General features: G+C 40.1%; 1 protein-coding gene across 1 annotated transcript in view; it reads right to left on the bottom strand.

The window, feature by feature from the left end:
• AMPH (amphiphysin) overlaps positions 1-16,250 on the bottom strand; it is a 128,485-nt gene that overhangs the window by 42,842 nt on the left and 69,393 nt on the right. Inside the window, exons 3-4 of the mRNA XM_023751011.1 lie at positions 10,654-10,708; positions 1,070-1,164 (exon numbers count right to left, since the gene is read on the bottom strand). Coding sequence (XP_023606779.1) covers positions 1,070-1,164; positions 10,654-10,708 — 150 coding nt within the window. The remainder of the gene's footprint in view (positions 1-1,069; positions 1,165-10,653; positions 10,709-16,250) is intronic.

Below are 16,250 nucleotides of genomic sequence, written 5' to 3'. Positions count from 1 at the left end.
AATATAGGTTGTTTAAAGTTTTAGCTCATTAACAAATTTCTGATGCTGAATTATAAAGAATGTTGACCCCGACCAGCTCAGTGGTTGAACATTGACCTATGAACCAGGAGGTCACGGTTCAATTCCCAGTCAGGGCACATGCCCAGGGTGCAGGAGGCAGCCGATCAATGATTCTCTCTCAGCATTGATGCTTCTAGTTCTCTCTCCCTCTCTCTTTCTCTCTAAAATCAATAAAAATATATTTTAAAAAAAAGAACGTAGATCCCCACATTCTTCACAGGCGACCTTTGGGACTGTGAAGAATTTCATGTAGACTGCTTCCAAAGCCTTCCAGGAAATCAGAAACCACTTCCAACAAACAATAAACCATTGCTGAAGCTTCCACAGAGAGAAAAGAAAATTTACAGTCATAATGGAAAAAGCACCTTCCAATTATGATAAAGACACAATGAATAGTAGGTATTATTATTATTATTATTATTCCTACTACTATTCCTATGTATAGGCATTGGGTTAAATCAGTGTTTTTCAACCTGTTTCATCTTTGGCACACATAAATTACTAAAATTCTGTGGCACACCAAAAATATATATTTTTGCTGATCTGACAAAAATAGGTATAATTTTGATTCATTCACACAGGGTGGCTATTATTGTGTAGGCTGTTGTTAATTTTTTTGACAGTCTAAGAAAAAAAAAGGTCAGTGCCTCTGAATAAATAGGTACTGCATGTTTTACAAATTCTTGCAGCACACCGGTTGAGGTACACCAATTGAAAATCACTGGGTTAAATACGTATGCATGTACACACATGTCACCTGATTCTCACAATAGCTTTATGAGGAAAGTCTTATTGTTGCCATTACACAAAAGAGAATACTGAAGCCCAGAGATGTTACATACCTGTGTATGTACATGGTGCCTGGGAGTGTACATGGTGTCTGTCCCCTCATGATTAAGGCTGAGAAGTGGTAAGAGGGGGTCGGGGAACAGGCTGCGTGAGCAGCATTCGGTGGGAGACTCACAGAAGCCCCCCGAGGCCTCCTGTGTGGGGCCATCCTGGCTCTTACCTCACCAACCGTCTTCACATCTTCCCGCCCATACCAATCAGGCTCATAGACTTCGTGCAGTGACTCGGTGAGCTTCATCGAGGCTTCTTGCATGCCTGGTGTTGGAGAAAAACAACTCCTGTTAGATAGAAATAGATGAGGAGTTTCTTCCTCCTTCCAAGTGAGAGAAAAATCTTTGTTAATCATTTAAGCAAAAATTGTGGAGGCACAACTGCTAATTGCATCAGTAATTATATCTTTGCTTGAGGGTCTATAAGACTTATCTGACTGGTTTGGCTCAGTGGATAGAGTGTCGGCCTATGGACTGGAGGGTTCCAGGTTCAATTCCGGTCAAGGACATGTACCTTGGTTGCGGGCACATCCCCAGTAGGAGGTGTGCAGGAGGCAGCTGATCGATGTTTCTCTCTCATCGATACTTCTAACTCTCTCTCTCTCCCTTCTTCTCTGTAAAAAATCAATAAAATATATTTTTTAAAAAAAGACTTATCTGACTATAGTTTGCATTTTCTGTTATTTGCGTGATACTGATAGATATCGGGTCTTGATAATATGAATCAGGTGTCCTATTCTGAAAACAACAATAATAAAAATATGTCCTATTATGTGTGCTGTCACTTGCTAAACAGCATGGAACCATAAATGAATAGGACACCTAGAATACTTGTCCATAAAACTACAGACTCCTAAAAATGAAATTAATTTAAATAACTTTAAATACAAGAAATAAAGCATTTTTTTAGAAGCAGATAGAAGCAAAATCAACACAATTTTAGGACATAAACGTTGAAACTGGTTTAAGTGGCCTAACAATTTTTAAAGGGGACAAAATAAAGGTTTTCTTTTTCCAATATTATTAAAATCTATATATACTGTTTTATTTTATTTTATTTTTTCCCAACTTTATTTTTCAATCACAGTTGACACTAAATATTATTTTATATTAGCTCAGGTGTACAGCATAATGGTTAGACAATTATATAATTTACAAAGTGATTTCCCCAATATTTTAAGTAGCAACATAGGTTAATCATGAATATAATCATAAAAAGTTCCAGGAATTGATCTTTATGTCATGTCTCAGTTAAAAGACATTATCTTTCCATTTCTTATACCTCCATACTATTGGGCGATAGAAAATGGAATAAATCAGGAGTTTTTAGAAGCAGGCAAATCAGAAATGTGACAGTTTTCCAAATAACTGTGATACAGCAACATGTGGAAAGCTTCTGCCCCATAGTCCTGGCCTAAGACTTTTAAATGCCTCTCACTACCACACTCCCATGTCTCACTCTCTTTTTTCTTTTTCTAGTTCTTTTATTCTTTCCATTTATATTATTGAAAATCTAGATTATTATTTGGTAAGGATTAAAACCATTAAAAAATGTCCTTTTAATTCCCATGCTTTCATTTCTCAGGGGCAATCTTTTTTTTTTTTTTATTTTTCGCTAAAAGTATTACAAAGGGTATTACATAAGTGTCCTTTTTTCCCCCCCACCCTTGACAAGCCCCTGCCCTCCCTTACCCCCCAGTGTCTTATGTCCATTAGTTATGGTTATATGGATGCATACAAGTCCTTCGGTTGATCTCTTATTCCCCTCCCTCCTGTCCCCCAACCCTCCCTGGCCTTCCCACTGCAGTCCGACAATCGGTTTGAGGCAGCTCTGCCACTGTATTTATTATTGTTCAAAAGTTTGTAATGGTCTTAATTATCCATGAAAGAGTGAGATCATGTGGTATTTTTCCTTCATTACTGGCTTGTTTCACTTAGCATAATGCTCTCCAGTTCCATCCATGCTGTTGCAAATGGTAAGAATTCTTTCTTTTTAACGGCAGCATAGTATTCCATCGTGTAGATGTACCACAGTTTTCTAATCCATTCATCTACTGATGGGCACTTAGGCTGTTTCCAGATCTTAGCTATGGTGAATTGTGCTGCTATGAACATCTGGGTGCATATATCCTTTCTGATTGGTGTTTCTGGTTTCTTGGGAAATATTCCTAGAAGTGGGATCACAGGGTCAAATGGGAGTTCCATTTCCAATTTTTTGAGGAACCTCCATACTGCCTTCCATAGTGGCTGCACCAGTCTGCATTCCCACCAGCAGTGCACAAGTGTTCCTTTTTCTCCACATCCTCTCCAGCACTTGTCGTTTGTTGATTTGTTGATGATGGCCATTCTGACAGGTGTGAGATGGTACCTCATTGTTGTTTTGATTTGCATCTCTCGGATGATTAGTGACTTTGAGCATGTTTTCATATGTCTCTTGGCTTTCTGAATGTCCTCTTTTGAAAGGTGTCTATTTAGGTCCTTTGCCCATTTTTTGATTGGATTGTTTATCTTCTTTTTGTTAAGTTGTATGAGTTCCCTATAAATTTTGGAGATTAAGCCCTTATCAGATATGACGTTGGCAAATATGTTTTCCCACGAGGTGGGTTTTCTTGTTGTTTTGTTGATGGTTTCTTTTGCTGTGCAGAAGCTTTTTATTTTGATGTAGTCCCATTTGTTCATTTTCTCTTTAAAAATCTATATATACTGTTTTAAATCAGAACATTTTTACCTCTATGGGTCAGAATCCTCAGTAGAAAGACATTTGACTATTAATAATAAGAAAGATATAAAGTTTCCAGGTGCAACATGGTGATATAAATGATCACCAAACCTTTTCTACCCCTCCTTCAAAACAAGGAGGTGAAGTGTGGGTTGCCATGGAGACAGCTCAGACTGAGAACAAACAAGGGGCAATCTTTGGCTGCAGACTTGGAGGAGTGCCTCTCCGGCACCAGTTGGAAGGGGTTACCTGGCTGAGCTGGTTTCTTGGCCTTTGTCACTAGGGGGTAGGAAAAGGGGCTGGACAGAGGGAGAGCAGAGGACAATCGAGTGCTGTCATTGGAAGCAAAAACACATCTCATAACTTAATGCCAGTGAATCAAAGATAGAAAAGTTTTTGTTAAACTGAAAGCTGCAGCCGTCTAGACTCAGCCGCATGCTGGTTGGATTTTAGGGAGTCCATCCTGGGATCAATTGTGAGAGGAAAAACAAAACAGAAGAAGATGTCTGAAATGACAGAAGTATGTCCTTGCACAGGATGTACAAAAGTCAACATGTGATTTGGTAGTTCCTAGTGCTTTTTCACTCTCCAGGCACAGAACGCCCCACTTTCCTCTCCCTGAAAAGGTGATTCCTATTTGGTCTTTGCACATTACTGGCTGGAATGTGACCCAGGGCCACGCCTCGCTCCATGAAGCACATCACTGAGCATGTTGAAGGAGCCCTTTACCACAGGCGGAAACACCTTAACACGAGAGGAAGCCCAGGCAGACAAGATGGGAAAAACAGTGATGACTCCAGTTCCTGGGGACTCTGAGGAAGCGAGAGTCTTGAAGGTGTGCGGAAAGCCAAAAATCATGCCAACAGCTGCATCGGTCCCCCAGCGCGTGAGGATGCTCTCTCTTGTACGTGTGGTCATTGTGAGGTGGCAGCAACAGGACCTCAAGTTTCCACACTCGCCCCTCCCTAAGTATAGTTTGTCCCAAAATTCATGCAGGATTTGAAATTCAATTCAATTGCAAATCTTGCATGAATTTTGGGACATCATATACAAGCGTCTGTACTAACAACGTACCCCTGCAATTCAGACCACAAGAGTCACTGGATGACCCCCTTCCATGTTTAGATGTGCAAGTCTTCTGAAGTTTTTTCCTTATAAATAGCTGTTTAGATAGGTTATTAATGCCTTAACAGGAAGAAAAGGAAATAATGGTATCAGAGGACAAATAACCTTTGTGGTAAAAATAAAACTGTGAATGTAAGCTTAAAATAAAATTCATATGACCTTACTCATTGAGGTTAAAAGCAAAATGTTGCAGTAAATATGTCTAGCAGCCAAAAATAACTACTAATTGCTGTGTGGCTCAGTATGATGGACAATTTGGAAAGAATCTGTTTTGACATAGAAATTGTTTCTAGAACACTCTATACAAAGTACTGGATGGATGTGCAAGTGAACAAGACACACGCCTTGCTCTTAAGGAGCATAGAGACTGACAGGGAGATTTCAGGGACTCAGAATTTACTCTGCTGACAGATATAAGAGGAAAAAAGCTAAAACCTGTTTCCTTTAATCCAATTTGGTGACATTAAAGCAGAATAGACGCTATGTGACATTTAATAATATCTAATAGCTAACATTTTCTTAAAAGATTTGTGATTTTCGTGGAAGAATTCTGTTTTACTATTAGATAGGGACTACTTCCCTCTCTTCAGAATTTTGGACTTTCTCCAAGGCATTTATTGTAACAATCTCTATTTACATTTGCAACCAAATCTGTGAGTCTCTCTTTATCATCAAAGATATGTTGCATAGATTACACTGCTACCTGAATCCTCTTTGCTTAAGCTGCCTGAGGGTATATGTTTTAGTTAAAAACAATATCAGTTAAAATGATAACCAAAAACAGCTATAAACCACCAATAGAATATCTGAAATATTGTAAGTTTTATCCATTGTTTAGAAAAGAGTTGTTTAAGATGACAGGGGTTGCCTCAAGTAAAAGGAAGTGTTTAAAGCAGTGGTTCTCAACCTTCCTAATGCCGCGATCCTTTAATACAGTTCCTCATGTTGTGGTGACCCCCAACCATACAATTATTTTCATTGCTACTTCATAACTGTAATTTTGCTACTATTATGAATCGTAATGTAAATATCTGATATGCAGGATGTATTTTCATTGTTACAAATTGAACATAATTAAAGCATAGTGATTAATCACAAAAACAATATGTAATTCAATATGTGTTTTCCGATGGTCTTAGGCGACCCTGTGAAAGGGTCGTTCGACCCCCAAAGGGGTCGCGACCCACAGGTTGAGAACCTCTGACTTAGAGACAGATGTTATGTGTTCATTATCCCTGTGTCTGGCCTCTTCCCCTCCCCATATGCCAGTGACTCCTCATTTCAGATCCCCACTTGGATGTCTTACCAGTACCTCTAACTTTCCTGTCAAAACCGGCTCCTCCTCCTCTTCCCCATCCTCATGAATATTGCCCAGTGGTCCCAGTTAGAAAACTGGAAGACCTCTTCCATGCATCCTCCCACACTGAACTTGTCGGCGAGACAAGCCAATTCTGCCTGATTCTCAGATGAAGTCCCTTCCTTCCAGGCCCACTGCCACAGCCCTCAAAAGGCACCCATAATCTATTACTTAGATGAGATCAAATAATCCACGCAAACGGTTGAGCAAGTACCTAACACACTGCAAACAGTCAAATGCCAGCCTTCATAAAAACTACTTTGGAGGCAGTATGGCATAGTAATTAAGATTATTATTTGCAATCAATCGGCCTTTATTAAATCTTGGTTCCATCATACACCATCTGTGCGATCTTAGGCAAATTACCTAGCTACCCTAAATCTCGTTTTTTCCAAAGCACACATTACTAAGCAATAATAGGACTTGCCACAGGTTGCAGTGAGAATCACATGAAATTAAACAGTTAAAGCTTATGTCAGTGCATCACACATAAGAGCTCAATAAATGTTGGCTATTATTCTTATTGTGCTAGACTTCTACGTCTCCTTGGAGTTTCATTTCCTGTAGCCTGAATTCCAAACAACCACAACAATTATTTTTCTAAAATGCTAATCTGATTACATCACTCATTCCCTTGCCTGCAATAATGTAATGACACTCTTTCCTCCCACTGGCAGAATAAACTCCCAATATAATGTAATACATTAGCACCTCTTTGTACACATGCTGCCTACCTTTCCACGTCTCATGCAGCTGTTTCCTGCTTGCCCCTCACTGATCTACTTGTTCCCTAAAGAGCCCATGCTCCCTCCTGCTTCCGGAGCTTTTGTACATGATGCTCCTTCCAATACCAACCTCTTTCTTTGGTATATCTTACAACCTGATGACCAGGTATGTTCTCTTTCTTGGTCCATTCAAGTGGAAGTTCCTAGGAAAGACAATTCCTGACCTGGCATCCTGTCCCTTATGTAGTAGAGTGGGGCTCTGCCCTCTGTTGTGATGGCACATATGTGGACAGAGCTGACTCCATTTTGAAAAACTGAGTCCATCTTGAATCTAATTTTTGAGGGAATGAGCCCTAACCTTTGACCCCTGAGTAGACTCTGGAATATGTACAGTGGTTTCGGGCTAGTCACAGAATTTCCATTACTCCTTCCTCTGGGGCAAGGAGCCTCGTTGTTATCTACCTCATTAGTTTACCCTAACCACACACACTCCTTTCCTAGTACCTAGCCCCATCTCAAGGCAGAATAAAAGAGGGTGGTCCAGAAGATGAAAGTTGCAGAACTAGGAATGTCCTGCCACCACCCAGGACCCATTTCAGTACGTAAGTTCCCTATCAAATTCTCTAAATCGACAAGCTGGACTTGTCTGCCTGGTTCTTGGGTCTCTTGGCTCCTTCAGCATCTGGGTGCCACTTGGCACACACAGCCTTTTCAACAGAACAGCACACAATGCTTACTTCTGTTAAAATGCGTATTATGATGCACATCTGCCTTTTTGTTTATTCAACTTTCTCCCCATCTCTCCTGCAGGCTCCCCAACAGCAGGCTGTGTCTTGTTCATCTCTCATCTCCATCCTCTAGAACGGTGTCAGGCCCATAAGTGAGGCTCAATGTGATGGTTGCTGCTAAAATGAATGAGAGCATAAGATCTACCTTAAAAGGCCCAAGAATGCCACGTAAGATTAGTGATGATGAGTAGAGCTTAACCCAATTTCACAGAATCCCAGGGGTAGAGATTTGGGGGCTTCTAAGAGCAAGTGGAGGACTTTACAGATGAGAGACTCAGTGATTTTCCCACGATGGTTCCTTTGGTATGTCTTATAACCCAATGGTATATCTTATAACCTCTCCAGGGCCCGATCTTGTTCCTCTCTAATCCTGCCTGCAGTATTAGGTGGCTAGATTTCTTTCTGTGAAAACAGAAAAATTGGCCATGAAAGCACTTTGAAAATACAAATTGTGATCTACTTATCACATAACCCTCATCTTTTAGTGTGTTCCCCAAACCCCACAATGTGCTCCAAGAAATTCTAACTGTAAGATTTTGAAAAGAAAAAAGTATCCCACAGTCAAATAACTGGGAAATGCCTCCTACTCCATTAGGCCCTCTGGCAATTGCATTGAAATATTAAGGGTTCTGATAAACTCTGTAGTAACCTGTTTAAAAATTCATTTTAGCCAATCTTGGTTAAAGTCATGTACACCTGAGTCTCTTTTGTGGAGTACCATTTGTTAACATCATCCAGACAGTGAAAGGCGATGGGGGAAAACAGAGAAGTCCTTTCTCCCTCTTCTGGAGCCGTGGCCATTAGCAGTGGAGTGAAAGGTTGCTTTGATGATCCGCCCAGGGTCTCTCTGAGCTCACCCTTCACTAAGGGACTTTCCTTCTAGACCACGTTAAGGAAAAGAATTCTGCCAGTCTTCTTAAACAGCATTCTCCACAAAGTGGTAAACTAGACCAAAATATATAAATTTTGAGGAAGAGATCCAATTCACTCAATCAACAAATGTTTCCACCTTTTATAAAACCAGCTAACAGAAAAAAATTCTGTGTTTGAAATATTATCTAACTAATCCTAAACCAATAATTAAAGAAATTCATAGAGTGCCTTCTATTTTCTGACTGGACTATTCTAATAATAATAGTTGAGGTTAATTATTTAGTGCAGTTAATCATGAAGTTTGTAAGTTTGTGGGAGTAAAATCTCTGAGCTTTACTTCTTTGCAAATGTAAACCAAGGCTAATGTCAGCCTGGCTGGGTGGCTCAGTTAGTTGAAGCACCATGCCATGCACTAAAGGGTTGCAGGTTCAATTCCCAGTCAAGGGCATTACCTGGCTTGCAGGTTTGATACCCAGCGTGTGCGAGGCAACCAGTCAGTGTGTCTCTCCCAAGTTGATGTTGATGTCTCTCTCTATCTTTCTCTCTCTATCTCTCCCTCCCTTTCTCTGCCCCCTCTTCCTCCCTCCCTTCCACTTTCTCTAAAAATCAATGGAAAAAATATCCTTGGGTGAGGATTAATTAAAAAAAAAAAGACTTTTGCCAAACTGCTCTCCTGAAAGGGGTCTGCTCCCTACAACTTTGCTGATGCTAGGTATTATGTTTTCATTTTTATTTAATGTCTTTAAACATTAGGAAGAAAAATAAAATCACCTTCCTTTTGGTTTTATTTATACATCTATAATTCTTTCAGAATTTTAGTTTACTTACTGAGCTCTTTATATTTTGGTTCATTTTCATTAAGTGTGTTGCCTAAATAATTTTTTAAACGTACATATATCAGTTTTATATACTTATAAGGTTAAATTTCTCAATCTTTCCCTTTATGTTTTTTGTGTTTGGGTTACCATGGTAAAGACCTTGACACCCCAGACTAGAGACTAAGTCTATTTTTTATTTTACCTTATTTTATTATTTTAGAATACCTCTTCGTACATATATTTAAATTTTAACTATATTTGGAGTTAAAAAGGAGGGAGTAGAGTATGAGGACGGGAACCTCACTTTTTTCTGAGTGTTTAGCCAGTTTATTCAAGACCCCTTGTGAGACAATCCATTCTCCCCCCACTAATCTCAAAATCTGCCTTGTGATCTATCACACCCGCGGGTACACTAGGATCTGACCCCGTGCTGGGAGCTGGATGACACATGGCAGAAAGCAATGGAACCCTCATCCCTAATGCTCTCTCCTCCCTCCACCACTGGCCTCATTTCTTTGCTTCTTATGGCTGAAGCAGAAACCAATGCCAGCACCTCTCTGTCTCCACACAGTGGCAGGGGTACAGGTGTGGCTGGTCTCCCTAATCACAGACAGTCCACGGCTGTGACTCCTGATAATTCTCCACTCCTGTCTCTGCCACGATTCTTGCCCCTGTCAACTAGAGCAGCGGTCGCCAACCGGTGGTCCGTGGACCACTGGTGGTCCGAGAGGTCTGAAAGGTTGGTGACCGCTGACCTAGAGGGCTGAAATGTGACTCTGTGAGTGTTCTCCTGCGACAGTGGTCGGCAAACTGTGGCTTGCGAGCCACATGCGGCTCTTTGGCCCCTTGAGTGTGACTCTTCCACAAAATACCGACTTCTGTAACTGTGCTGGGACATGCTCTCGGTCAGGATATAAACCAGCTGCAGCTTTTCTTAAGCTCTCGAGCTTGCTCTCACAACTCTTCCTAGAAATCTCTTGCATGTGGGAGGCACTTATTTCTAGTTTCCAGCATCAGGGCAGACATATAGAGTGTCCCCAAATATGTATACACACACTTTGAATAATTATAAAGGCAGTGTTTCTTAAAATACATTTTAGTTTCAGAATTGAGCTATCAGCTGTGAAAGTGTGTATACATTTTTGGGGACACCCTGTGTTTTTTTTCTTTGTATATTCTGATGATCACTCTAGTGGGGATTTGGGAGTGGGTGGATTAGAACACCTGTGATCAAGTGCCATCTTGCCAGAAAGCCAAATGGAGGTGTAATTAACACTCAATCTTGCCACTCGTGAATTCCAAGAACAACCTGTGCTTGTAACATTCCGTAAACAACGCACACACGTTACCTTTGATAGCTGCTAAGTATCCTCGGAGTTCCCGCTGAAGTCTGGTACCCTCGGCCTGAAAAACACACAAAGAGATGCTGAGCAGTTTGTCTGTATTCTGCATTGGAACATGTACAAAGCAGTAAGTGTCGGAATTAGTATTGCCAGAGGCTCATTCTTGAAGGAACATAAATATGTAGAGCCCAGCTGCTGTGGCCCAGGGGTTGAGCGTCGACCCAGGAACCAAGAGGTCTCTGGTTCCATTGCTGGTCAGGGCACATGCCAGAGTTGCAGGCTCGATCCCCAGTAGGAGGCATGCAGGAGGCAGCCAATGGATGATGTTTCTCTCTCAGGGATGTTTCTATCTCTCTATCCCTCTCCCTTCCTTTCTCTCTCTTAAACTCAATAAAACCATATTAAAAATATGTGGACACAGATTAAACAAGATGCCTATAAGTCTAGATATTTACAGATATTTCATTCAGTTTAAAAGAAAAGGACAAAGCAAGCACAATTTTTCTAAGAATGGAAACTGTGGCCCACCATAAGGTTCTTACATATTCAAGAGCTAGCAAGTCTCTAAGTTTTGACACATGGTTATAACAGTTGGAAATTAATCGCCACTGTCCAATATGGTAGCCACTAGCTACATGTGGCTGTCCAGTGCTTGCAACATGGCTAGTCTGAATGGAGATGCATTATAAGTGTAAAATCCACACCTGATTTTAGGGACTTTATACAAAAAAAGTCATTAATGTTTTATATTAATTGTATGTTAAAACAATGTTTTGGATACACTGAGTTAAACAATTGGGTTATTAAAATTAATTTCACCTGTTTCTTTTCGCTTTTTAAAATGTGGACACTCAAACAATTTAAATTACATATGTGGTTTGCATTATATTTCTTTTGGACATAATCAGAATAGAGAAATTGGTAAAATGTAAATTTTGACATATGAATCTTAGTTTTGTTTTGGATTACCCTTAGAAACTGAGACTCTGAGATTAGGATTAGATTGCAAGTAGTTGAATATGGAGTTAACCCAGGAAATGCCAACAGGGGCATGGAGAAGTGAAGAGGGGAGGGAAGAGAGCCATCACGGGTGCATAACAAGCAAGTTACCCCGGTGGCCTTAGTCCCACTGGGGAATTCTGGAGACAGTGTCAAACCCTGTAGATATCCTCAGTGAGGGGCAAAGAAGCTTGGGCATTTATCCATCAGCTCCTGACAGTCATTGGTTGAGAACTGCTCCTGGGACATGATTCCCCCAGTATGTCCACACAAGGGCAGAGAGGTCTCCAGTTACCAGAAAAAATCCTCAGGCAAAAAGTTTCCCTTGCTGGCAGTTGCAACTAGATCTAGTGGGCTCAGAAAAGGTAGGTGCTGGGGCATATGTCTGGCATCCACAGTGTGTGCTTTCACTACACCTGAAAATATACAGTGGGGCCTTGACTTACGAGTGTCCAGACTAACGAGTTTTTCAAGATACGAGCTGTCTCTCGGCCGATTTTTTGCTTTGAGTTGAGTTGCGAGCTAAAATTCGGGTTACGAGCCAGCTTCAGATACCCCACCGCTAGTTGGCGCAGCGAACATCACAGTGATTTGACATATGAGTAATTTGAGTTACGAGCTCCGTCACGGAACGAATTAAACTCCTAAGTCAAGGCCCCACTGTAAAAGTATATGTACTTTAACTGCATAATTATTTAACAAAATTGCAGAGAGCTAGCATACTGAATGACTCCACCTTGATAATTAATAATATAGCATCTATATTATAACTCTAACTTGATCGTTAATAATATAGTTAATAACATAGCAACTCTAATAGTCATAAATAAATAAACAATTATTTGTTAGTATTTACCAAAAAGCAGGGAGGGATGAAGGGAAAATACCTACTTCCTTCAGTGAATTATAATCTAGTAGGGGAAGTAAAATATCTAAATAGAAAACTACAAGTAGATTACATTTAGCTCTGCAACAGCCATGCAAAATGTTTAGAGGACAAAGCAAAGAAAAATATTCATCAAATTTAAAGATAGTGATTAATACAAAGAAACTCTGAAAAGAAGTGTTTAAGACAGGGGTGGGGAACGTCCACAGGCCGCATAAGGCCCACAAAATCACTTGGTCTGGCCCTGCCAAGGCATTAGAGATGAGTTAATTAAATGCTTGACCAAATATAGCAGGCTAATTTTTAAATTGGTAATTTTGTATGACCTGCAAATGATGTTATAAATATCCAAATGGCCCTTGGCAGAATAAAGGTTCCACATGCCTGGTTTAATACTATGCTGGTCCCCAAAGGGATTCTATATAAGTATATTTTCCTAGTACAGTACAGATATAGTGACATTATTTTTATGAAATATATGTAAAGCTCAGGTGAGGTTTTATTTTTCTGCATTAAGCTCAAGCTATTTCTGTGAGCTCCGTAAATCCAGGTACTACCAGATAAAAGCTTAGGGTTAATTCATTTGCTAGGGTTAATTCATTTGGTTCTATTCAGGATGCCAAAGCAGGAATCATCAAAGTTCTAAACAACTGACTCCCTTTCTCATCTCTAAACATGGCTTAAAATAAAAACTCTAGATTTCCCTTGTCTTGCTGAGCCATTTAGAAATGTAGTGTGAAGGCAAATTGCCATGAGCTAGACAATAATAATAATAATAATAATAACCCAGGTTGGATTTCCAAAACATCAAAGTGTATGGGAAACTGTAGAGAAAGGATGAGGAGAATAAAGAGAAAATGCTGATGATAAACACTTGTAAAGATAATGAAAGAGTCAGGCCAAGGTCTGCAACATCATTACAAAAAGTCAGAATTTGGGGAAGAAATAAACAGGTCTTTCTGCTACTATCTATGATATGATGGGCACTGTGCTAGATTCTGAATACATAAAATTTTGAGAAGCAATGGCTCTGGGATATTTTATTCTTGTCACATCTACACTGCATCTTTCTTCCAGATCTGTTTTGGGGGAGGATTCTACATTCTTCCCCATTAATATCAAACTTGGCTGTGGGACTTGCCATGTGAGGGGAAGTGGCGTGCGGCTTCTGAGCATCATAGTCTTACCACCTCTTTCCCTACCGAGAGCCCTGGGCTATTCCAGAGAGGGGTTACTTCTCCATCATGGGTCATAGAGCAAAGGCAACATGAGGCGCATCTACCCTTCACATTTTCTTAAGTGAGAAATAAACATTGTTGTTCAAAGCCACAGAGGTATTGCTACTACAGCATAACCTACCCAAACAACCTGATACAATGGTTCACCATCAACAGTGGAAACGCTGAAAGATGGAGGTTGAAATCTAACAGAAAAAAAAAAGCCAATGGAATGAGTGAGCAGAAGAGCACTAAAGGCATTTACAAAAACATTTCAGAAAGGAAATCAAATTGAAAAGATCAAAGATAAAGTGGATGGTTTAGCACATTGAAGCTCTAGTGCTGGTCAAATGATGGAAAGAGGAAGAATGGTTCGGAGAGAGGACAGCAAGACCCAGAACCATTTGTCACAACAGATGGCAAATAATTTAGAGATATTAGTATCTGTAGTTATATTTGTGATTTACCTGGACAGATCCAGACCAATTGGAAGCCTAAAGCCCTAAAAGGTACAATTGGGATTTAAATAGGGTTGGGATCCCCTAAGGCAGTGGTTCTCAACCTTCCTAATGCCATGACCCTTTAATACAGTTCCTCATGTTGTGGTGACCCCCAACCATAAAATTATTTTCGTTGCTACTTCATAACTGTAATTTTACTACTGTTATGAATCATAATGTAAATATCTGATATGCTATATGTGTTTTCCGATGGTCGCGACCCACAGGTTGAGAACCGCTGCTAAGGCCACATTTCTCTGAGTGATTAAGTGTAGACCTTGAGGGTACTAAATGGCTTGCCTAGGGCACATGCAGGCACAAAATAAACCTACAGCATCTCTCTGGATCAACAATTTATTGAGGCTGAAGGGGAGCAAATGGGGAGAAACCGTTATTTTATAACCACTGTGCCACCTGTTGAAAAACTGCATAGAGATGAAAAACAGAACTTCCCAGACATCTCCTGCTTTCCGCTGTCTGCTGTAGGGCCTCTGCTCTACCACTGCCCATGGGCCTCCCCTGAAAAATTTGAGAGGCCCTGAGCTAAGACAGGGCTCACTTCTCACCCAAAAGGATGTTTTCTCCTCAGAAAGTAATACAAAGCCAACTATGGTATGGCCATAAGTCACCACAATTGTCCAGAATATCTGGAAATAGCAAAGGAGTGATGGGGAAGGGTATTCTTCTCCTAACTATTGAAGGAATAAAGCCTGTCAAATGATGACCACGATGAAGCCTTGGTTTTTCTTTCAAAACAAGAAAGAGAATGATTCATCCAGCCCAAGGAAACAATAATCATTTTTTAAATGAAATAAGAATCCCAAGAAGAGATTTTTTTTTAGCTATAAGAGTGGAAGAAAGTTCAAATTATACAATAATGGCTAAAAAAGATGAGTGCAATTTAAGTAGATAAACTTAAGTTCATTTAAACAACCTTCCTGCCCTGGCCTGGTGGTTCTGTTGGTTAGAGCATCCCTGTACACCAAAAAAAAGATTGTTGGTTGGATTCCAGATCAGGGCACATACCTAAGTTGGGGGTTTGATCCCCAGTTGGGGTATGTATGGGGGGGGGTGGACCAATCGATGTCTCTATCACATTGATGTTTCTATCTCTCTATCTCTATCTCTATCTCTATCTCTATCTCTATCTCTATCTCTATCTATCTCTATCTCTATCTCTATCTCTCCTTCCCTTTAGCCACAATCAATAAAAACATATCCTCAGGTGAGGAGTAAAATAACTTTCTTTTTTTTCTAATTATTAAAATTCATAATTTCCCCCTGAGTATGAAGGTTCATAAATCATTTGGTAATAACCATATTAAATTGCACTTATATTTACCTGAGCCAAAAAAAGTAAAAGACTCTCAAGAGAAATTTTCACCTCCTAGAATATGCCACAGAGTAGTCCTGCACAAAACCTACTGCACAATAAAGTTTTCTTAACACCATTATTCTATGTGAGTTATAAGACGTTTTATGTTTGAAATAAATTCTTATAGCACTGCTATTTCACTGAAGTTTGTTCCAAATTCCTCTGAAAATTACCACTTTGGTAATGCAGCCTTGAATATTACACGCGTGCGCATGAGAAAGAGACGCAAAATTTCACATCCTTGAGACTATATGCATGTTTTCTCCTTTCTTACCTCTACAAGGTGAGATAAAATTATTATTCTGACTCATGGTCACACTATTCTCAGGGCTTAGAGCCACATAACAGCAAATGAGTGTATTATAATTCAGTTGCCTGATTCCCAACTCATACTCCTCTTTGTCAAGATCCAAGAAGGATTCACCACCTACAGAATCCCTTGCCCTGGAAAATAGTATAATAATGTTACTCTGGTGTTAGAGGTTCTTTGTTTATTTCTTTTCAACTGAATCATTTATCAATGTCAGGAGCTACTACTTCTCCAGCCCAGATGGTCTCCCAGGCCCCTTTCTTCCCACACAGCCCGAGGGAGTAGGCCTGCTTTCCTCTCCTTATTAAAACTACTC

The sequence above is a fragment of the Myotis lucifugus genome, unplaced genomic scaffold (assembly GCF_000147115.1).
Source record: "Myotis lucifugus unplaced genomic scaffold, Myoluc2.0 scaffold_18, whole genome shotgun sequence".
NCBI lineage: Eukaryota > Metazoa > Chordata > Mammalia > Chiroptera > Vespertilionidae > Myotis > Myotis lucifugus.
This window is presented reverse-complemented; position numbering and strand designations above follow the sequence as displayed.